The 24846-nt window shown below is 36.0% G+C and overlaps 1 protein-coding gene across 4 annotated transcripts in view; it reads left to right on the forward strand.

The window, feature by feature from the left end:
• TRPC1 (transient receptor potential cation channel subfamily C member 1) overlaps nt 1-24846 on the forward strand; it is an 80866-nt gene that overhangs the window by 26893 nt on the left and 29127 nt on the right. For all 4 annotated transcript variants that reach the window (XM_050778146.1, XM_050778147.1, XM_050778145.1 and 1 more), the window contains one exon: nt 23838-23969. In XM_050778146.1, coding sequence (XP_050634103.1) covers nt 23838-23969 — 132 coding nt within the window. The remainder of the gene's footprint in view (nt 1-23837; nt 23970-24846) is intronic.

Consider the following 24846-nt stretch of genomic DNA (forward strand, 5'->3'; position numbering starts at 1 on the left):
TGGTAAATGCCCTGTACAGGTGTACCATTTTTTAATATTTTATGCTGTATTTTTCCTATAACTTTTCTATATTTAGATACACAAATACTTACTATTGTGTTACAGTTACCTACAGTATTTAGCACAGTAACATGCTATACAGTTTTGTAACCTAGGAGCAGTAGGCTATACCATATAGCCTAGATATTTAATAGGCTATGTCAACTAAGTTTGTGTAAATTCAGTTAATGATGTTGGCAAGATGATGAAGTTGTCTAACAACACATTTCTCAGAATATATCCCTATTGTTGAAGAACAAATATTTGATGGATTTGAGATAGTGACAAATCTCTAATTTGGGAAAGTCTCCTGGGAATCAATCTGATGTTTATTTGCAGGGGTTTACCTGGACATTTTTTCTGTTTTCAAGTCTATTTTACAAAGGGATTTATGTTTCTCTTTGATAAGATCTGGTTGATAGCTATGGCTACATGACTTAACTTTTTAGTTTTAAAATGACTAGTTTATAAAATGACAAGCAGAAATTATCTTTAAGGCTTTTTCCAGTTTTAAAATCCTTTATTAGTATTAAGTGTAAATATTTTCCAAATTATATGCTTGTTAAATAAGTGTGTAGTTGAAGCAGCGGGGGCTTAAAGGTTGAAGCTAGAGAAAACACTTTACCTGGCTTGGTTTGAGGTTGGGGGACAAACTTGTTTGAAGGCTTTTAGGGGAGCTATGACTTGACATGGATCTTTTAGTATGAGTAAGAGTTAAAAATTGAAAGGTACTTTAGGCAGAAAGTACAGCATGTGATTTGTTTATTTGGAAACTGCAAATGATTGGAACATTAACAGTAGAGTTTGAGAGAGTTTGTTAATGATCTTTGAGAAAACATTTGTACGAAATGGCAAGGACCCCTGACTTAAGTGATTTCTGAGAATTGCTAAGTAGAACTGCAGAAGAAAAGGAGGTTAACAAAATTAGTAAAAAGAGACCGGGCATGGTGGTTCACGCCTGTAATCCCAGCACTTTGGGAGGCTGAGGCAGGCCAATCACCTGAGGTCAAGAGTTCGAGACCAGCCTGGCCAACTTGGTGAAATCTCGTCTCTACTAAAAGTACAAAAATTAGCTGGGCGTGGTGGTATGCCTCTGTAGTCCCAGCTACCCGGGAGGCTGAGGCAGGAGAATCACTTGAACCTGGGAGGTGGAGGTCACAGTGAGCTGAGATTGCACCATTGCACTAAAGCATGGGCGACAGAGTGAGATTCTGTCTCAAAAGAAAAAAAATTAGTAAAAAGAGAAATAGCAAGGTTTCTCAGAATTTGAAGAGCCAATATATTAGCAATAAGAAAGTGAGATGGCTGGACACGGTGGCTCACACCTATAATCCTAGCATTTTGGGAGGCCGAGGCTGGTGAATCACTTGAGTCCAGGAATTCCAGACCATCCTGGGCCACATGGCTAGACCTTGTCTTTACAAAAATAGCCAGATGAGTTGGCTTGCACCTGTGGTCCCAGCTATGCAGGAGGCTGAGGTGGGAGGATTGCCTGTGCCCAGGAGGTTGAGGCTACAGTAAGCTGTGATTGCACCACCGTATTCTAGCTGCAGTAAGCTGTGATTGCACCACTGCACTCTAGCCTAGCCTAAGTGACAGAGCGAGACTCCGTCTCAAAAAAAAAAAAAAAAAGAGACAATTAGTTTTTAAATTTTAGAGATGGTGTAGTTTCAGGGTAATATTTCCTAATGGGCCAGGGAAGGGTAGTGAACCATTGTAGTTTAGAAAAACATTTTCAGTGATATAATAGCTGTGATTTGGTTTTAGTCTCAATATTTGATGTATTTTGAAATTTCAAATAACTTTAAAGAAGGAGTCTTTATTTGTTATCTATTAGTGGAAGACAAAAATTTTAAACAACTTGAGAAACACCGGAATTGGGAAAGATAGCAAAGAAATGAATTGCCAGTTAAATTTAATTTGCAGAAGAGTTTTGTTTAACTTGCATAGTGTTGTTTATAATTTTGAATTTGAATGCCAGTAAGCCCTGTGTACACTCAGCTTTATTCATATTATTACCAACATCACTCCTGAAGGCAAATGAATTTGTAAAACTTGGCTTAGTATCTACCAAGAAAGTAGGATGTTGGCTGGGGTCATCTTAGGAATATGGAATTCTTCTGGCATAGTGGGAGAAAATGGCTTGGGAGAGAGACTGCTTAGTGCCACAGTCCTCAATGAATATACAAGAGTGACACGGAGGTAGGAAATGACAGTGATGATGATGAAGGAGTATTGGAATAATGGAATGGAATGAATCTCCAAAAAGAGTGCTTTTGATATGAGAATGAATGAATAATATAGCCTGTAAGATTCAGGTATTATGACATTATGCTTCTGTATTGCCAGAATCTCTAAAGGGAAGTATTGTTCAATCCCAATTTTTCTTTTCATTTCTAGAGCTAGCCACTGTTACTAGTTACTGTTACTAGTTGAGTTGTTTCCAGTTTTTGGCAGTGAACATTCACTTACAAGTCTTTGTGTGGACATGTTTTTATTTTTGTTGGGTAGACCCCAGGAATGGAATTTCTGGGTGTGTTTAACTTTTTAAGTAGTTGTCAAACTGTTCCCCAAAGTGGTTGGAAACAGTTTTACATTTTTACTAGTAAAGTATGATGGTTCTAATTCCGCCACATACTCATTGAAACTTGATATTGTTAGTCTTTTTTATCTTAGTCATTTTAGCAGAAGTGTAGTGGTTTCTTACTGTGTTTTAAAAAAATTTTTTATTTGTTTCTTGTTCAGGTAAAATATATGTCTATAATTTACCATCTTTACCATTTTTAAGTGTACAGTTCAGTGGTAATAAATACATGAATATTATTTTCTTTCCCCTTCATCCATCCCATTCCTTCCTGGCCTCTGGTAACCACCAGTCTACTCTCTATCTTCATGAGATCTACTGTTTTTAGGTCTGAAATATAAGTGAGAACATGTGAAATTTGTCTTTCTGTGCTTGGCTTATTTCACTTAGCATAATGGCCTCAGGTTCCATCCATGTTGCTGCAAATTACAGGATTTCATTCTTTTCAATGGCTGAATAATATTCCATTATGTATATAAACCATGTTTTTAAAATCCATTCATCCATTGATGGGTATTTAGGTTGAGTCCATATCTTGACTATTGTGTACAATGTTGCAATAAACATGGGAATGCAGATGTTTCTTGGATATATTGATTTCCTTTCTTTTGTATATATATATCTAATAGTGGAATTGCTGGATCATATGGTAGTTCTTTTTTTAAAAAAAAAGGTTAAAATAATCCCAAAGGATTATAAAGCATTCTACTATAAAGACACATTCACACATATGCTTATTGCAGCACTATTCACAATAGCAAAGACTAGGACCCAACCCAAATGCCCATCAGTGATAGACTGGATAAAGAAAATGTGGCACATATACACCATGAAATACTATGCAGTCATAAAAAAGAATGAGTTCATGTCCTTTGCAGGGACATGAATGAAGCTGGAAACCAGCATTCTCAGCAAACTAACACAGGAACAGAAAACCAAACACTGCATGTCCTCACTCATAAGTGGGAGCTGAACAATAAGAACACATGGACACAGAGGAACATCACACACTGGGGCCTATTGGGGGATGGGGGGCAAGGGGAGGGATAGCATTAGGGCAAATACCTAATGCATGCGGGGCTTAAAACCTAGATGACAGGTTGATTGGTGCAGCAAACCACCATGGCACATGTATACCTATGTAATAATCCTGCACGTTCTGCACATGTAGCCCAGAACTTAAAGTATAATAATTTTTTAAAAAGTTTTGTGGGTATATAGTACATATATGTATTTATTGGGTACATGGGATTTTTGATACTGGCATGCAATGTGTAATAATCATGTCATGGAAAATGGGGTATCCATCCCCTCAAGCATTTATCCTTTGTGTTGCAAACAATCCAATTATACTCTTTTATCATGTACAATAATAAATGTAGAATTAAATTATGGACTATAGTCACCTTATTGTGCTATCAAATACTAGGTCTTTTTCCTTCTAAATTTTTTTGTACCCATTAAGCACCCACCTTCTCTTAACACCCCCACTACCCTCGTATGGTAATTCTATTTTTAGTTTTTTAAGAACCTCCATACTGTTCTCCATAGTGGCTATAATTATTTACATTTCCACCAGCAGTGTGTGAGAGTTCCCCTTTGTCCACATCTTTGCTTGCATTTGTTATTGCGTGCCATTCTGATACCATCTATTTTAACTGGAGTGAGATGATACTGCATTGTGATTTTGATTTGCATTTCTCTGGTGATTTGTGATGTTGAGCATTTTTCATGTACTTGTTGGTCATTCGTATGTTTTCTTTTAAGAAATATCCATTCAGATCTTTTGCCCATTGTAAAATCAGATTATTTATTTTTGGTTTTTTGCTACTCCGTTGTTTGAGCTCCTTACATATTCTGGTTATTAATCTCTTGTCAGATGGATAGTTTGCAAATATAGTCTCCCATTCTATGAGTTAGCTCTTCACTTTTGTTTTCTTTGCTTAGTGGAAGTGTTTTAGCTTAATGTAATCTCAGTTGTCTATTTTTGCTTTGGTTATCTGTACTTTTTTTTTCCTTTTTTAAAAATTATACTTTAAGTTCTAGGGTACATGTGCACAACATGCAGGTTTGTTACATGTGCCATGTTGGTGTGCCGCACCCGTTAACTCATCATTTACATTAGGTATATCTCCTAATGCTATCCCTCCCCCCTCTCCCCACCCCACAACAGGCCCTGGTGTGTGATGTTCCCCACCCTGTGTCCAAGTGTTCTCATTGTTCAGTTCCCACCTATGAGTGAGAACATGCAGTGTTTGGTTTTCTGTCCTTGTGATATTTGCTCAGAATGATGGTTTCCAGCTTCATCCATGTCCCCGCAAAGGACATGAACTCATCCTTTTTTATGGCTGCATAGTATTCCATGGTGTATTCTTGCCACATTTTCTTTATCCAGTCTATCACTGATGGACATTTGGGTTGGTTCCAAGTCTTTGCTATTGTGAATAGTGCCGCAATAAACATACATGTGCATGTGTCTTTATAGTAGCATGATTTATATTTCTTTGGGTATATATCCAGTAATGGGATCGCTGGGTCAAATGGTATTTCTAGTTCTAGATCCTTGAGGAATTGCCACACTGTCTTCCACAATGGTTGAACTAGTTTACACTTCCACCAACAGCGTAAAAGCATTCCTATTTCTCCATATCCTCTCCAGCATCTGGTTTACTAACCTTTTAATGATCACCATTCTAACTGATATGAGATGCTATCTCACTGTGGTTTTGATTTGCATTTATCTGATGACCAGTGATGATGAGCATTTTTTCATGTGTCTGCTGGCTGCATAATGTCTTATTTTGAGAAGTGTCTGTTCATATCCTTTGCCCACTTTTTGATGGGGTTGTGTTGATTTTTTCTTGTAAATTTAAGTTCTTTGTAGATTCTGGATATTAGCCTTTTGTCAGATGGGTAGATTGTAAAAATTTTCTCCCATTCTGTAGGTTGTCTGTTCACTCTGAGGGTAGTTTCTTTTGCTGTGCAGAAGCTCTTTAGTTTAATTACATCCCATTTGTCAATTTTGGCTTTTGTTGCCGTTGCTTTTGGTATTTTAGTCATGAAGTCCTTGTCTATGCCTGTGTCCTGAATGGTATTGCCTAGGTTTTCTTCTAGGGTTTTTATGATTTTAGGTCTAACATTTAAGTTTTTAATCCATCTTGAATTAATTTTTGTCTAAGGTGTAAGGAAGGAAGTCTCGCTCTGTCACCCAGGCTGGAGTGCAGTGGCGCTATCTCGGCTCACTGCAAGCTCCACCTTCTGGGTTCATGCCATTCTCCTGCCCCAGCCTCCCAAGTAGCTGGGACTACAGGCGCCTGCCACCACACTGGCTAATTTTTTGTGTTTTTAGTAGAGACGGAGTTTCACTGTGTTAGCCAGGATGGTCTCGATCTCCTGACCTCATGATCCACCTGCCTCGGCCTCCCAAAGTGTTGGGATTACAGGCCTGAGCCACCATGCCCGGCCTTGTCTGTGCTTTTGAGGTCTTACACACAAAAAATCTTTGCCCAGACCGGTGTCCTGAAGAGTTTCCCCAGTGTTTAATTTGAGGTCTTATACTTAAGTTTTTAATCCGTTTTGATTTGATTTTTGTGTATTGTGAGAGATTGGGGTCTAGTTTCGTTTCATTCTTCCACATATCCAGCTTTCCCAGCACCATTTATTAAAAAGACTGTCCTTTCCCCAAAATATGTTCTTGGCACCTTTGTCAAAGATGAGCTGGTCGTAATACATGGACTTGTATCTGGGTGTGTTCCATTGGTCTATGTGTCTGTATTGATGCCAGTACCATGCTGTTTGGGTTACTATAGCTGTGTGGTATATTTTGAAGTCAGGTAATGTGATGCTTCCAGCTTTGTTCTTTTTGCTTAGGATTACTTTGCTATTTGGAATCTTTTGTGGTTTAATATAAAGTTTAGTATTATTTTTTCTGTTTCTCTGTGAATGTCATTGGTATTTTGATAAGGATTGCATTGAATCTCAAAATTACTTTGGGTAGTATTGTCATTTTAACAATATTCTTCCAGTATGTGAACATGGAATACCTTGCCATTTTTTGGTGACCTCTTCTATTTTTTCATCAGAGTTTTATGGTCTTCCTTGCCTAGATCTTCCACTTCTTTGGTTAGATTAATTCTTAGTTTTCTTGGTTTTATTTTTTTGTAACCAATGTAAATGGGATTGCTTTTTTGATTTCTTTTTCAGATTGTTATTTGACATATATAAATGTTATTGACATTGTATGCTGATTTTTGTATCCTGCAACTTTACTGAATTTTTTTTTTTTATCACTTCTAATAGTTTTTTGGTGGCGTATTTAGGGTTTTTTTGATGTAAGATCATGTCATCTGAGAACAAGGCTAATATGACTTCTTCCTTTCCAATTTGGATACTCTTTATTTCTTTCTCTTGCTTAATTGCTGTGGCCAGGACTTCCAGTATTATGTTGAATAACAGTGGGAAAGTGGGCATCATCGTCTTGTTCCAGTCTTTAGAGGAAAGGCCTTCAATTTTTCCCTGTTGGCTTTTATTATTTTGCAGTATGTTCCTCCTATACCTGTTTTGATGAGGGTTTGTTGTTGTTGTTGTTGTTGTTGTTATAAAGGGATGTTATAAAGGGATGTTATAAAGGGATGCTTTTCTGGCATCCATTGAAATAATTATATGGTTTTTGTTATTGATTCTGTTAATGTGGTGTATCATGTTTATTGAAACACATATGTTGAATCATCCTTTCATCCTTGGGATGAATCCCACTTGATCATGACAAGTGATCTTTTTAATGTGTTGTTGAATTTATTATATCAATAAATCAAAGTATATTGGCCTGTAGTTTTCTTTTTTTGTTGGTTCCTAGTATGGTTTTGGTATCAGGGTAATGCTAGCCTCTTTGAATGAGTTTAGAAGCATTCCCTCCTTTTCAATATTTTTAAAGAGTTTGAGTAGGATTGGTACTAGTTTTCTTTAAATTTTCGGTAGTATACAGCAGTGAATCCATCAGGTCTTGGGAACTTCTTTGATGGGAAACTTTTTACTATGGCTTTGATCTTGTTATTCTTTACTGGTTTGTTGAGGTTTTCTATTTCTTCATGGCTCAATCATGGTAGGTTGTATGTGTCCAGGAATCTAACCATTTTTTCTAGGTTTTCCTATTTGTTTTGTATATAGTAGTATATAATATTATTTAATGATTCTTTGTATTTCTAAGGTTTCAGTTGTTATATCTCCTTTTTCATTTCTAATTTTTTTATTTGGATCTCTCTCAGTCTAGCTAAAGGTTTGTTGATTTTGTTTATCTTTTCAAAAAATCAGTTTTTCATTTCATTGATCTTCTGTGGTTTTTGTTTTTGTTTTTTTGAGACAGGGTCTCGCAGCACGTGCCACCACATCTGTCTAATTATTGCATTTTTTGTACAGATGGGGTTTTACCATGTTGGCCAGGGTGGTCTTGAACTCCTGGACTCAAGTGATCTGCCTGCCTTGGCCTCCCAAAGTGCTAGGATTACAGGTATGAGCCACCATGCCTGGCCTCTTCTGTATTTTTTAAAATTTCAATTTCATTTATTTCTGCTTTGATCTTTATTTCTCCTCTGCTAATTTTGGGTTTGGTTTATTCTTGATTTTTTTTTTTTTTTTTTTTGACAGAGCCTCACTCTGTACCCAGGCTGGAGTGCAATGGCATGATTTTGGCTCACTGCAACCTCCACCTCCCAGGTTGAAGCAATTCTCCCACCTCAGCCTCCCGACTAGCTGGGACTACAGGTGTGTGCCACCATGCTGGCTAATTTTTGTATTTTTAGTAGAGACGGGGTTTCACCATGTTGGCCAGACTGCTCTTGAACTCCTGACCTCAAGTGATCCACCCATCGTGGCCTCCCAAAGTGCTGGGATTACAGGCGTGAGCCACCATGCCCAGACTGTTCTTGATTTTCTAGTTCCTCAAGGTGCATCATTAGATTATTTGAACTCTTTCTACTTTTCTAGAATGGGAATTTATTGCTGTAACCTTCCCTCTCAGTACTGCTTTTGCTCTGTCTTATAGATTTGGGTATGTTGTATTCCCACGTTCATTTGTTTCAAGAAATTTTAAAATTTTCTTCTTAATTTCTTCATTGACCCATTGGTGATTGAAGAGCATGTTATTTAATTTCTATGTGTTTGTGTATTTTCCAAATTCCTTTTGTTATTGATTTCTAGTTTTATTCCATATGGTCAGAAAAGATACTTGATGTGATTTGTATTTTTCTGAATTTGTTTAGACTTGTTTTGTAGCCTAAGATATGGTCTGTTCTGGAAAATGTTTCATGTGCTGGTGAAAATAATGTATATTCTGTAGCAATAGGGTGAAATGTTCCGTAACTGTCAGTTAGGCCTATTAGATCTAGTACGTAGTTTGATTTTACTCTTTCTTTGTTGATTTTCTGTCTAGATGATTTGTCTGTTACTAGAGTGGCATGTTAAAGTCCCCTACTATTACTGTATTGTAGACCCAACACTGGACCCCCCCATGTATATAAAGCAAGCGTTAACTTTATATACTTGGGGGCTTCAGTGTTGGGTTCATAGGTATTCGTAATTGTTATATCTTCTTGAAGAATTGCCACCTTTATCATTATATAGTGACCTCTTGGTCTTTTTTTAGTCTTTGTAGTCTATTTTATCTGATATAAGTATAGATACTCCTGATCTTTTTTAGTTTTCAGTTACATGGAATATCTTTCACTTTCAGTTTCAGTCTATGTGTATCTTTTAAGTGAAATGGATTCCTTGAAGGCAGCATATAGTTGGGTCTTATTTCTTTATCCATTAAGCCACACTGTGCCTTTTAATCGGACAATTGAGACCATTTATATTCAGTGTGATTATAAATAAGTATGGACTTAATGCTACCATTTTATTGCTTGTTTTCTCCTTGTTTTGAGACTTCTCTTATCCTTTCTTTGTTTCTTATTGTCTTCCTTTGTAGTTAAGTGATTATCTCTGGTAGTATATTTTAATTTATTGATGTTTATTTTTAATGGATAGGTTTCATACTATCATTACCATGATTCTTGCAAAAAACATCTTATAAATATAACAAATTATTGCACTCCAGCCTAGGCAATAGAGTGAGACTCCGTCTCATTCATATATATATATATATATATATATATAAAAAAACATTAATTTAAAGAGATGACACTTATCTTAGATCACAGACAAAAGAATGGAAACAAAGGCAAAAAAAATTCTACACTTTAACTGCATCTCCCAACATTTTCCCTTTTAGTTGTCAACTGATATATTTTTATATTACCTATTTCTTAACAGGTTGCTATAGCTATTATTGTTTTTGATAAACTTGTCTTGGAGGCTTCACACTAGAGATGTGAATGGATTATATACCATAAATACAGTAATAGATTATTCTGTGTTTGTCTGTATACTTAATTTTACCAATAGTTTTTATACCTTGAACATTTTTTCTTTTGCACACCAGTGTTTTGTATTTTCTTCCAGATTGAAGAACTCCCTTTAGCATTTTTTGCAAGGTGAGTCTGGTGGTGGTGAATTGTCTCAGCTTTCATTTGTCTGGGAAAGACTTTATCTCTACTTCTTATTTAAATAACAGTTTTTTTCTGGATACAAAATACTTGGATGGCAGGGCTTTTTTTCCCTTTGGGCACTTTGAAAATGCCATTCCACTCCTGCCTGCCTGCATGGTTTCATTGAGAAGTCTGTTTCCAGATGAATTGGGGCTTCTTTATATGTTATTTGCTTCTTTTCTGTAGCTGATTTTAGGGTATTCTCTTTGTCATTGACCTTTGTGAGTTTGATTATTATATGTCATATATGGATTGAATCTGTTTGGTGGTCTAAGACCTTCCTGTACATGGATATTTATATCTTTCTCAAATGTTGGGAAGTTTTATGTTGTTATTTCTTTGAATAAGTTATTTATCCCTTGTTCTTGATCTGCTCCTTCTTAAACACAGGAATTCTTATATTTGATCTTTTGAGGTACTCTTCTATATCTTATAGGCAGTCTTTGTTCCTTTTTGTTCTTTTGTCTTTTTTCTCCACTGAATGTGTATTTTCAAACAACTGATCTTCAAGCAGAATTTCTATACATCAACATTGTTCAAGCTGAGGGCCAAATCAAGAATGCAGTCCTATTTATAATAGCTGGAAAAAGAATAAAATATGTAAGAATACAACTAACTCAGAAGGTTAAAAAAAGTCTCTACAATGAAAACTACAAAACATTACTGAAAAAATTCAGAGACAACACAAACAAATGGAAAAACATTCCATGCTCATGGATAGGAAGAATTAATAGTGTTAAAATGGCCATGCTACCCAAAGCAATTTACAGATTCGGTGCTACTCTTGTCAAACTACCAACATCATTTTTCACAGACTTAGAAAAAAACTATTTTAAAATTCATATGGAACCAAAAAAGAACTGAAAAGTTAAAGCAATCTTAAACAAAAACAACAAAGTTGGAGTCATCACATTACCTGACTTCAAACTATACCACAAGGCTACTGTAACCAAAACAACATGGTACAGCACAAAAACAGACACATAGACCAATGGAACAGAATAGAGAATCCAGAAATAAAGCTGCACCCCCACCATGTGATCTTTGACAAAGTAAACAGAAATAAGCAATGAGGCAAAAGGCTTCCTATTCAATAAATAGTGCTTGGAATAACTGGCTATCCATATGCAGAAGAATGAAACTGGACCTATCACCATATAAAAAAATTAAGGTGGATTAAAGTCCTCAAACGTAATTTCAACACAAACAAAAATTGACAGGTGGAACCTAATTAAACTGAAGAGCTTCTGCACAACAAAAGAAACTATCAAGGGAATAAACAGATGACCTATAGAATGAGAGAAAATATTTGCAAAGTATGCATCTGACAAAGATCTAATATCCACAACCTATAAAGAACTTAAAACAAATAACCCCATTAAAAAGTGGGCAAAGGACATGAACACTTTTCAAAAGAAGACATACATGTGACCAACAAGCATATGAAAAAAAGGCTCAATATCACTGATCATTAGGGAAATGCAAATCAAATCTACAATGAGATGCCATCTCCTACCAGTCAGAATGTCTATTAAAAAGTAAAAAAATAGGCCGGGCGCGGTGGCTCAAGCCTGTAATCCCAGCACTTTGGGAGGCCGAGGCGGGCGGATCACAAGGTCAGGAGATCGAGACCACAGTGAAACCCCGTCTCTACTAAAAATACAAAAAATTAGCCGGGCGCGGTGGCGGGCGCCTGTAGTCCCAGCTACTCAGGAGGCTGAGGCAGGAGAATGGCGGGAACCCGGGAGGCGGAGCTTGCAGTGAGCCGAGATCGCGCCACTGCACTCCAGCCTGGGCAACAGCGTGAGACTCCGTCTCAAAAAAAAAAAAAAAAAAAAAAAAAAAGTAAAAAAATAACAGATGCTGGCAAGGTTACGGAGAAAAAGGAACGCTTATATGTCTATATTTACATCAATATAACTCTGTACTGATTACTATAGCTTTACATAAGTTTGAAAATCAATTACTGTGTGATGGTTAATACTAAATGTCAACTCAATTGGATTGAAGGATACAAAGTATTGATCCTGGGTGTGTCTGTGAGGGTGTTGCCAAAGGGGATTAACATTTGAGTCAGTGGACTAGGAAAGGCAGACCCACCCTTAATCTGGGTGGGCACAATCTAATCAGCTGCCAGCGTGGCTAGAATATAAGCAGGTAGAAAAATGTGAAAAGAGAGACTGGCCTAGCCTCCCAGCTTACATCTTTTTATTTTTTTGAAATGGAGTCTCACTGTGTCACCCAGACTGGAGTGCAGTGTTGCGATCTCAGCTCACTGCAACTTCCACATCCCGGGTTCAAGCCATCTTTCTGCCTCATCCTCCTGGGTAGATAGGACTACAGGCATGTACCACCACGCCTGGCTAATTTTTGTATTTTTAGTATGGCTAGGCTGGTCTCAAACTCCTGATCTCAGGTGATTCACCCACCTCAGCCTCCCAAAGTGCTAGGATTACAGGTATGAGCCACCGCACCTGGCCTCAGCCTACATTTTTCCCCATGCTGGATGCCCTCAAACATTGGACTCCAAGTTCTTCAGTTTCGGAACTCAGACTGGCTCTCCTTGCTCCTCAGCCTGCAGACGGCCTATTGTGGGACCTTGTGGTCCTGTGAGGTAATACTTAATAAACTCTCCTTTATATATATCTATTCCATTAGTTCTGTCCCTCTAGAGAACCCTAATATACACTGTAAGTACTCCATTTTAAAATCTTTTTCTTGAAAATTTCATGTATTCTGTGTCCTTTAAATTTCCAAATGAGGTTTGAAATCAGTTGTCAATTTTTACAAAAACATCTGCTTAGATTTTTGAGAGAGACTGTGTTGAATCATTTAGGCAGAAATGCCATCTTAAAAATACTGGATTATCCAAGCATTGAACATGGTGTATCTCTCCATTTAATAGGTTTCATTTAATTTCTCTCAGCAATATTTTGTAGTCCCCAGTGTACAGGTCTTGTGCTTCTTTATTTTTACTACTTATTCCTAAGTATTTTATACTTTTTGATACTATTATACAATAATTATTTTCTTAATTTTATTTTCACTGTTCATAGCTAACTTTAAAAGTTCAAAGCTAACTTAAAAATATGTTTAGATCTTTCCCATTTTAAAATTGAGTTGCTTTCTTATGGTTGAATTTTTAAAATATTTGAAGAGTCCTTTGTCCAGTATGTTATTTGCAAATATTTTCTCCCAGTGTGTGGGTTGCCTTCTCATTCTCATGATCCATGGAGTATTTTAAAACGTGCTGTTTTACTTTCACATATTAGGGAGTTTCCTAGATTTCCTTTTTTTGGTGATTTCTACTTTAATTCTGTTGTGGTTAGAGATTATACTTTATTTTTAATGATATCTTTGTTGAGATATCATTTATATATCATAAGTATACATTTCAGCTCTTAGGATATTCACAAAGTTGTGCATCACTTCAAAAAGAAACCCTATATTCATTAGCAGTCACTCTCCCAGCTGGTGGCAACTACTAAATCTACTTTCTGTCCCTACGGATGTACCTGTTCTGGATATTTCACATGAATGACATCTTTTGGTTGCTTAATGGATATTTGCATATCTTTATTAGATATATGTCTGTTCACATTGTTTTCCTAGTTTTTAATTGGTTATCTGATTTTTTTATAGATGAATTGTGTGTGTGTGTGGTTTTTTTGTTTTTTTGTTTGTTTGTTTGTTTTACTTTTCTGATGGTATCCTTTGAAGAATAAAAGTTTTAAATTTTGATGGAGTCCAGTTGATCTTCTTTTTTCTTCTTTTGGTCATTTGCATATTGGTGTCATAGCTAAGAAGCCATTGCTTAATTTGGAGAATGTACTTTGTATGATTTTTATGCCTTTTTAATGTGTTAAGAGTAGGTCCATGGCTCAGCATATGGTCTAAAATGGAAATGTTCTATGTACTCTTGAAATAATATACATTCTGCTGTTTTAGGGAAATGTTCTATAAATTTCAGTTTGGTCATATTGTTTCATAGTGTTGTTTAAATATTACATATCCCTACCAGTTTTCTATCAATTTCTGGGAAAAGAGTATAAAAATTCTAACTACAATTGCTCCAGTATCTTTTTCTGTGTCAGTTTTTGCTTTGTATATTTTCAGGCTCTGTTGTTAGGTACATACACATTTATACTTGCTATATATTCCTTCTGCTATTAATTTATCCATTCTAATTCTCTCATGGTTACTAATTACATGGCACTTTTTCCGACCCTTTATTTTCAATGTGTTTGTTTTTCTTAATTTAAATAGTCTTTTTTGGAGAGTGTACTATTGGATATTGCTTTTTATCTACTTTGACAGTTTTTGACTTTTGATTGTTTAGTTCACTCACATGTAATGTAATTTTTGGTATGACATTTATTTTTTTTTATTTTGCCATTTGCTTTCTATATTTCTCATGTATTTTTGTTATTCCTCTGTTCCTCCTTTGGTGTTTTCTTTGTGTTAAAAAAAAGTATACCTTTTTGTTTCCTCTTTTTTTTAGCTATTTAAGAATTTTTTCTTTTAGAGATAATAGTATATATCTTTAGTGTATTACAATCTATTTCAACTTCATATCGACTTAAAATGTAACAACTTTGCTGCCCATTTTCTTTGTGCTATTATTTTCACATATATTACATCTAAATATGTTATAAACACAATAATGCAGTATTATAATTATTCCTTTAAACAATCTTACACTCTTAGAAATGCAAGAAAAAAATATTCATATATAGAGTCTTCTGTATTTATCCACATTACTACTATTTCTGTTCCTCTTCATTGTGTTTTTTCATATTATCTATAGGTATGTAAAATTATCACCACAGTCCATTTTAGAACATTTTTATCACCTTATAAAGAACGCTCATACCCTTTGCTCTTTTTTGTCACTGTTTTAAGGTAGAAGGTCATGTTACTGATTTGAGATCTTCTTTCTATTTTTAAAACATTTTTATTTTTGAGATGGGGTCTTTCAATGTTGCGCAGGCTGGTCTTGAACTACTGGCCTCAAGCAGTCTTCCCACCTTAGCCGCCGAAAGTATTGGGATTATAGCCATGAGCCACTGTGTCTGGCCTCCTCTTTCTCAACATAGGTATTTTCCTCTAAGCACTGCTTTAGCTAAACCCCATAATTTGTTATATGGTGTGTCTTCATTTTATTTCATCTCAGTTTTTTATTTTCCTTCTATATTAAACCCATTAATTATTTAAGAGTGTGTTGTTAATTTCCACATATTGTGGGTTTTTAAAATAACTTTCTTGTTACTGATTTCTAATTTATTCCATTGTGGTTGGAGAACATACTTTGTGTTATTTCTGTCCTTTTAAATTTATTGAAGTTTTTTTTTCCCTTATGGTGTAGCATATAGTCTAATCTGGAGAATGTTTTATGTAGACTTGAGAAGAGTATATAATCTGCCTTTGTTTGATAGAGTGTTCTGTAGATGTCTGTTACATCTAGTTCATTTATAATGTTGTTTAAGTCTTCCATTTCCTTATTGATCTTTTGCCTCGTTGTTCTCTCCATCATTGAAGGTAGGATATTAAAGTCTCCAACTGTTGTTGTTCAGTTATCTGTTTCTCCATTTCTGTCTGTTTTTCCTTAATGTATTATGGTGCTCTGTTGTTAGTTGCATATATATTTATGGATGTTGTATGTTCTTTTTTTTTTTTTTTTGTGACAGAGTCTCACTCTGTCACCCAGACTGGAATGCAGTGGTGCAGTCTTGGCTACTGGTTTCCTTTTGCCTCAGCCTCCTGAGTCACCAGGACTACAGGCATGCACCACCATGTCTGGCTAATTTTTGTCTTTTTAGTAGAGATGGAGTTTCACAATGTTGGCCAGGCTGGTCTTGAACTCCTGACCTCAAGTGATCTGCCCGCCTCAGCCTCCCAAATTGCTGGGATTACAGGCATGAGCCACTGTGCCCAACCATATAGATGTTATATCTTCCTGATGGATTGACCCTGTTATTCTTATAAGGTATCCCTCTTTATTTCTAGTAACTTTTTTTATTTAAAGTCTGATATTACCATAGCCACTAAAGTTTTCCTGTTGTTGCTGTTTGCATTATACATCTTTTTCCAGCTTTTAGTTTTAATCTATTTGTGTCCTTGAAGCTAAAGTCTGTCTTCTGTAGACAACATATAATTGGATTTTTAAAAAATCTAGTCTGACAGCTGCTGCCTTTTGATTGGATTGTTTAAGCTGTTCACATTTAATGTTATTGATAGTTGGATTTATGCCTTCCATTTTACTTGTTTTCTGTGTCTACTTTTTGTTTGTTATGTGTTTCATGTCTTTTTTTGTTCCTGTTTCTTCATTAGTGTTGTCTTTTGCATTGAGTATATTTTCTAACGTGATTTATTAGACTGTTTGCATTGTTATAAAAGCATACCTGAGGCTAGGTAGTTTATAAAGAAAAGAGGTTTATTTGGCTCATGATTCTGCAGGTTGTACAAGAAGCATAGTGCCAGCATCTGCTTCTGTTAAGGACCTTAGGAAGCCTCCAATCATGGTAGAAGGCTAAGGGAGAGCATGCATGTCACAGAGCAAGAGAAAAAGAACAAGAGAGAGAGAAGGTGGTGCCAGGCTCTTTTTAAAAATCAGATATTGTGGGAATGAATACAGCGAGAACTCACTTATTACTGCAAGGATGGCACCAAGCTGATCATGAGGGATCCAGCTCCATGACTCAAACATCTCCAACAAAGCCCCACCTCCAACATTGAGGATCAAATTTCAACATGAGGTTTGGAGGGAACAGATACCCAAACTATATATCGTGCAGCATTTTTATTAATGATTTTTTCACTGAATTTTTTGAGCTTTCTTTTTTAAACTGGTTTCTCTAGGGCTTGTCATATACATTGTAACTTGTCAAAGTCAGTGTTAGATTTTTTTTTTTTTTTTTGTAGAGATGGGGTTTTGCCATGCTGCCCAGGCTGGTCTCGAACTCCTGGACTCAAGCAGTCCACCCACCAGCCTTCCAAAGTGCTAGGATTACAGGTTGTGAGCCACTGTGCCCAGCAGCTTCGGTTTTATACTAGCTTAATACCAATAACGTATAAAAATGTTACTCCTATACATCTGTATTTTCTTTCCTTTCTCATAATGACATTTTTGTTATATATACTATATCTATTAATATTACTAACCCAAGAAAACATTGTTATAATTGATTACCATCTCATCATTTTCTTAGCTCATTACAACTTTGGCCCCACCTACCTACTATATGCTGTTATTGTAAAATATTTACACCAAATGTAAATAGAAATATATTACATTTCTGTATGTTATAGGCCAAACATTACTTTCTGTTCTATAAATATTATTCTATATAATTGCTTTTTAAATCACTTGCTTTCAGCCTGATGAACTTGCTTTTATGTTTATTGTAAGGCAGTTCTGGTAGCAATATATCTTGTGAGTTTTTGTTTATCTAGTAAAGTTTTTATTTTTCCTTTAGTTTTGAATATTCACTTTGCTGGATTTAGGATTTATGATTAACAATTTTTAAATTTCTTTGAGTACTTTGAATATGTTACCTCACTGCCTTCTGGCATCTGTTTCTACTGAGAAGTCAGCTGTTAATATTATTTGGGTTCCCTTGTAAGTGACCTGATAATTTTCTCTTGTTGTTTCCAAGATTTTGTCTTTGACTTTCATGATGTTTCTGTTTGTGGGTCTCTGCATTTATCCTACTTGGAGTTTTTTGAGCTTCCTGGATGTGTTCATTGTTTTTCAAGATATTTGGGAAGTTGTTAGCTATTATTTCTTTGAATATTTTTCTTTTCCTTTTTCTTTTCTTCGTATGGCACTTCCATTATGAGTATGTTGGTATGCTTAATGGTATTCTGCATCTCTCTTAGGCTCTGTTCATTTTCCTTAATTATTTCTTCTCTTTGTTCTTCAGCTTGCATAATCTGTATATCTTCAAGTTTGCTAATTCTTTCTTCTGCCAGTTCACAGCTACTGTTGAGCCCTGTGTTAGTTTTCTGGGGCTCCCATAATGAGGTACCACAAAGTAGCTTAAAAAACAAATTTTGTGGCTGGGTGCCGTGGCTCACTCTTGTAATCCCAGCACTTCTGGAGGCTAAGGCAGGTGAATCATCTGAGTTCAGGATTTCGAGACCAGCCTGGCCAATATGGTGAAACTAAAAATACAAAAAAGTTAGCCGGGCATGGTGGCGTACACCTGTAGTCCCAGCTACTCAAGAGGCTGAGGCAGGAGAATCGCTTGAACCCAGGAGGTGGAGGCTGCAGTGAGCTGAGATCGTGCCACTGTACTCCAGCCTGGGTGACAGAGACTCCATCTCAAAAAAAAAAAAGACAAATTTTGTTTTCTTTTGTTTTACAGTTTGGGAACCTAGAAGTCAGAAATGAAGATATTGGCAAGGTTGATCTTATGAGGGTTATGAAGGAAGGATCTGTTCTAGGCCTCTCTCCTTTGTTGTAGTTGGCTGTCTTCATGTTCACATGACATGCTCCCTGTTTGCGTGCCTGTCTCCACATTTCCCTCTTTTATAAAGACACTAGTCATATTAGATTTAGACCTACCTTGATGTTCTCATTGTATCTTAATTTCCTTTTTAAAGACTCCATCTCCAAATAAAGTTATATTTTGATGTACTGGTAGACAGAACTTCAGCAGATGAAATTTGGAGGGATACAATTCAACCCTTAGCAAGCCTCTCTAGTGAATTTCTAATTTCAGTCATTGTACTTTTTAATTCCATAATTTCCATTGTATTTTTTTTTTTTTTTTTTTTTTTTGAGATGGAGTCTTGCTCTGTCGCCCATGCTGGAGTGCGGTGGCGCAATCTTAGCTCACGGCAACCTTCATCTCCCAGGTTCAAGCAATTCTCCTGTCCCAGGGAAAAAAAAAAATCTGCCTGCAGAGTAACCAGATGTCAGATTTAAGAGAAAAAGATTTCAAACTAGCCATTATAAATATGCTCACAGTACTAAAAGGACAGCATGATTGCAGAAGTAAAGCAGGGTAAGAGGACAATGTCACATCAAATAGAGAATATCCATAAAGGGAGAAATAATGAAAAGGAACACAGGCCGGGTGCAGTGGCTCATGCCTGTATCCCAGCATCCTGACATCTGGTCACTCTGCAGGCAGCTTTTTTTTTTTTTTCCTTCCTGGGGTATGGGTCATACTTTTCCATTTCTTTGCATGTCCCTTAATTTTTTTGTTGGAAACGGGGCATTCTAGATAATATGGCAGCAACTCTGTGTGCTAGTCCCCACCCACCCTCTTTCCTGGGGCTTGTTATTATTTACTTGTTTAGTTTTTTAGTGATGGATTGGATTGTTTTAATGAAGTCTGTCCCCGCCCCCATCTCCCCCATAGTGGTAAACCTCTAATGTTGCTCCTCAGGGAGGCACCTTTTTCTTGAACATCTAGTATTTCTTTGTTTGAAAACTGGACAGTTTCATGTGTATTACAGCAACTCTGCATACTTTTTTCCTGTTTTGTTGTTTATTTATATATATATACACACATATATATATTTATATATATACACATATATATTTATATATATACACATATATATTTATATACACATATATATTTATATATATATACACACACATATATATATATATGTGTATATATATATTTAGACGGAGTCTTGCTCTGTCACCCAGGCTGGAGTGCAGTGGCGCGATCTCAGCTCACTGGAAGATCCGCATCCTGGGTTCACGCCATTCTCCTGCCTCAGCCTCCTGAGTAGCTGGGACTACAGGCACCCGCCACCACACCAGCTAATTTTTTTTTTTTTTTTTTTGGTATTTTTAGTAAAGACGGGATTTCACTATGGTCTCGATCTCCTGACCTCGTGATCCGCCCGCCTCGTCCTCCCAAAGTGCTGGGATTACAGGCGTGAGCCACTGCCCCTGGCCTGGCCTGTTTTTTATATTTTTTACATTACTTGCCTAGCCTACAGAATTTGTCTCCTTGTGGTGTACACTTATTGATGTCTATGCTTTGTGTTTTATTCTCATTTTCATTTTTTAGGTTTGATTCCTAAGGACTCTTTTAGTGTCTACATATGTCAGCCAAATAATTGGGCTGAGGTTGTGCTAATAATGCACCTTGGGCCCATAAAGTTTCTACTGTCTGCTGATCAATCTGTGGGTTAGTTAGGGAATGCATTTGAAGTCGTGGGCATTTATTAATTTTTCCTTGGTCTTTTCTTTTTACCAACGCTCTGATGTTCTCCACACGTATGTAATTTTCTAGTCAGCCAGGAATTTGTGGAGACCTTATGTGAATCCATTTATAGCTTTCTTATTTCCAGGTTCTCCCTGTTAAGTTTCTGGTTGGTTCACTGCTTGCCTCAGCTTGGTTTGCAGCCTCAGTCTTGCAAAACTGCAGGTTTTCTCTGTCCATGTCCACCAAGTTCATTACTTTCAGCCAGTAGGTTTATAGGCTTTTGCCTCTCATTGAATTGATTTTGTCACCCTGGCATAAAACTACAAGTATACCAGCTACAAGCTGGCAAAACTACAAACCTCACTGACTGAACTGGGGGCAGGGGTGATGGAGGCAGTTCTAGGCAAGGCCATTCCTGCCTGAAACACTGGCAGTTTTTCAACAATCAACAATTCTCAATAAACAGTTTCCAGTGGCCTGAAGTGGTTGATCTTTTTGGATAATTTTGTTCAGTTTTATTTTTTTTTTTTTGTGGAGGATAATTACTGACCTCTTCATACTGTTATTATTTTAATGGTGTTTTGAGTACCAAAATTGATAGATTTTATGAAGAAGTGGCTTCATTATTTGTCAGATTATATCTAAATGCTTTCCACACGATGGTGCTTCATTATAGTGTGAAACAAATGATTACCAATCTTTTCATTCCACCATTATTGGAAGTTACTCTTGCTGTGCATTTTGTGATTAATCCTTACTGTATTTTGAGATATGATAAAGTAGGTTAATACAAAAGTCTGTTTTTGAAACAGTGTGATAAAATTAATTAATGTAGACATATTGTTGGAAACAGAAGGATAAGTTGCATAATTACATATTATTTTTTTTCTCAGTTTTTTGACAGTATAGTATAGGCAAATACCTCTTCAGAAATCCTTACTTAATATACTTATTAATTGAATAAGTAGATCATAACTGAATTTCATAAATATTGTTTTCTTAAAAATGTATTATATGGGATTACTTTTGTATCTAAGTAAGACATTAAACCTATAAGCTAAATAAGGAATATATCAATAAATTTGTTTAAATGAAGATTTGGAATTTCCATATAGAAAAATTCATTACAACAAAGTAGAAAGATAAACAATAAACTAGATTAAAAGTATTTAAGTCACCTGTAATCCCAGCACTTTGGGAGGCCGAGGTGGGTGGATCACTTGATCCTAGGAGTTGGAGACTAGCCTGGGCAATATGGCGAAACTCCGTCTCTACTAAAAATACAAAACTTAGCCAGGTGTGGTGGCACACACCTGTAATCGCAGCTACTCAGGAGGCTGAGGCAGGAGAATTGCTTGAACCCAGGAAGCAGAGGATGCAGTGAGCAAAGATTGCGCCACTGCACTCCAGCCTGGGTAACTGAGTGAGAGTCTGTCTCAAAAAAAAAAAAAGAAAGAAAGAAAAGTATTTGAATCACTTTTGATTGGACAGTGGGCTAATTTCTTTGATAATGAAGAGATCTTAGAAATTGACTAAAAGAAAGATAAATAATCATTACAAAAAATGGGCCAAAGAATATGAACAGGCAAGTTACAGAGGAAGAAGTATAAATGAGTATTACACATGAAAAGATGCTCAGGCATCTAAATAAATTCATTTTAAACCACCTACGAAAATTATATTTTCTGTTAGATTGAAATAGTAATACCCAGTATTAATGAAGCTGTTGAAGAAAATGAGCTCTCCTTGTTATTACTGCTTTGGAAACATCTATCAGAATTTAAAATACAAATGCCATATTACCCAGAAATTGAAAGTGCACAAAAGATATGCAAACTGAAGCATATTCATTGCTGCATTTTTTATAGCAGAAAAAATGTAGAAGCAACCTAAATGTTCATTAATGGAGAGCTTATAGACCTCCGTCCAGTTGTATGAGATGAATCTGTATGTGGTGACATAGAAAGAGGTTCATTATATGTTACATTTTTTAAAAAGCAAGCTGTTCCTTTATTGTGTCTGATTATGTTCGTGTATAGATAGAAACTATCAAGAAGGACATGCACAATTCTATGTAAAATGACTAGTTTTGAGGATTGCAGTTGGGAGGTGATGGGAGGACAAGGATTAGGGAGTATCATGTTTCCAAATTGCTTACCTCATGTTTTATAATAAGCATGTATTTAAATTTATATTAAAAGAAAAATATGCATTATATAATATCTACCAAATTTGTAAATTAAGAATTATATTTATAAATGAACTATAGCAAAATTTTTCTGGTTTGTTTTCTATTTAGGTATGGAAATATGAATATTTATAGATGGCAAAGGGAGTGCTTTTTACATTAGAAACTGCATAAGGAAATGATTTCACTCTTAAGATTTGAAACATCTTTCAAACTCATAACCTGAATGAATGAACAATGTATTACATAGATTGAGCATATTAAAGTATTTTTATGGTCTGGGCGCGGTGGCTTACACCTGTAATCCGAGCACTTTGGGAGGCTGAGGTGGGTGGATCACAAGGTCAGGAGATCGAGACCATCCTGGCCAACATGGTGAAACCTCGTCTCTACTAAAACTACAAAAATTAGCTGGGCATTGTGGTGCATGCCTGTAATTCCAGCTACTCGGGAGGCTGAGGCAGGAGAATCGCTTGGACCAGGGAGTCTGAGGTTGCAGTGAGCCGAGATCGTGCCATTGCACTCCAGTCAGGTGACTGGAGTGAGACTCCATCTCAAAAAAAAAAGTATTTTTATTATTGAAAAAGAAAAAATTTATTAGTCATCAAATCCACATCATATTAAAAAATTATGTTATTAGCATATTTTATTTAAAGTTATATTGGGTTCAAACCAGGCACAGTGGCTCACACCTGTAATCCCAGCACTTTGGTAGCCCAAGATGGGAGGATTACTTGAGGCCAGGAGCTTGAGACTAGCCTGGGCAACATAGCATGACCCTGTCGCTATAAAATTTTTAAACATTAGCCTGGTGTAGTGGCATGCACCTGTAATCACAAGGCTGAAGTGGAAGGATCCCTTGACCCAGGTGTTCGAGGCTACAGCAAGCTGTGATCACTCCACTGCACTCTGGCCTGGGTGACAGAGCAAGACCCTGTCTTTTAAATAAAAAAAAAGTTGGTCCAGAAATATGAATTTAATTAAATTGAATTAAACAAAAATCTTTATACCAAAGGCATTTTGAATCTATGAAAAGAGACAGTAAAACAATTTTCTAAAAAGCAATAGATAGCGAGGTTTTTCAATATTTATATCTCAAAATATTTGTTTTAAGTCTTTTTATGGAGGTTATCTTGTAATAAATAAATCTGTAGTTTTTCTTTTAATTTTATAATATTTTAAGTATGCATTTATGAAAATTATAGATTAGAATACTAATTATCTGTGTATAAGTTTATTTTACATTATGGAATCCAATTTTATCACAGGTTTCGTCTCGATATATATCGATGTTTGGCCAGTCCGGCTCTAATAATGTTAACAGAGGAGGATCCAATTCTGAGAGCATTTGAACTTAGTGCTGATTTAAAAGAACTAAGTCTTGTGGAGGTGGAATTCAGGTGGGAATGAATGCAAATTGTAAATTATATAATGTCTTTTGTTTCAAATCTTCAACCTTAGTTTCTTCATTACCCAAATTATGATTTGTATATATTTACATTTGATCCAAGAACACTACACCTTGTTGCCACTTTCCCTCAAAGGAACAGACCCTGGTGCTACTTAAGTCATTCCTTCCCCATCTGCCCTCTGCCACGTTATAACCACCCTTACTCTCTTCCCCACTTTTCAACCTAACTGAAGGCATTGTAGAGCCGTGTGAAATACAGTAGGAGTTATAGCCTAAAGCAGGAGCAAATTTATTCGTAGTTGCTCTCTCTCTCACACATCTCCTCATTCTCCGATTCTATAATCATCCTTCAGTAATGATCCTTCAGATCTTTCAAAAGCACATGGAATGCTTTCTGTATGTCAAGGACATTCCACACACACACAGACATAGTCCCTTTTCACTATTTGCTCAGATTTTCTGGTAAGATAAATATATATGTAATACATGTAAACATAAAAATAAAATACAACTAATTAAGAGGGATAAATACCCAGTCTGAGTTCTCGTCTGAAATGAAGATTAAATGTAATTTTGGTACTTGGCATACCAAGGAAGCACTCCTATTATTTTCCTTTTAGGGGGGTAAGTTGAAGAAAAAAAAAAAGACTTTGTAATAGCAGCCTATGAAACTACTAATTTAAACATTTTTTTAAAAAAATCCTTAGAAAACTACTTTTGTTAATAGTGGAGTTGAGAGAAAGCGTTGAGATTTTCCTTTATGGAAAAGTATCCCTGTTGCCCTCTAAAGAAAGAGGAATTGATTGCGATTTTTTACCAGCCCCTGTTGCAGGGTTTCTACTGGGGATCTATAACTATTACTACCT

This window comes from Macaca thibetana, chromosome 2 (assembly GCF_024542745.1).
Source record: "Macaca thibetana thibetana isolate TM-01 chromosome 2, ASM2454274v1, whole genome shotgun sequence".
NCBI classification, from domain to species: Eukaryota; Metazoa; Chordata; class Mammalia; order Primates; family Cercopithecidae; genus Macaca; species Macaca thibetana.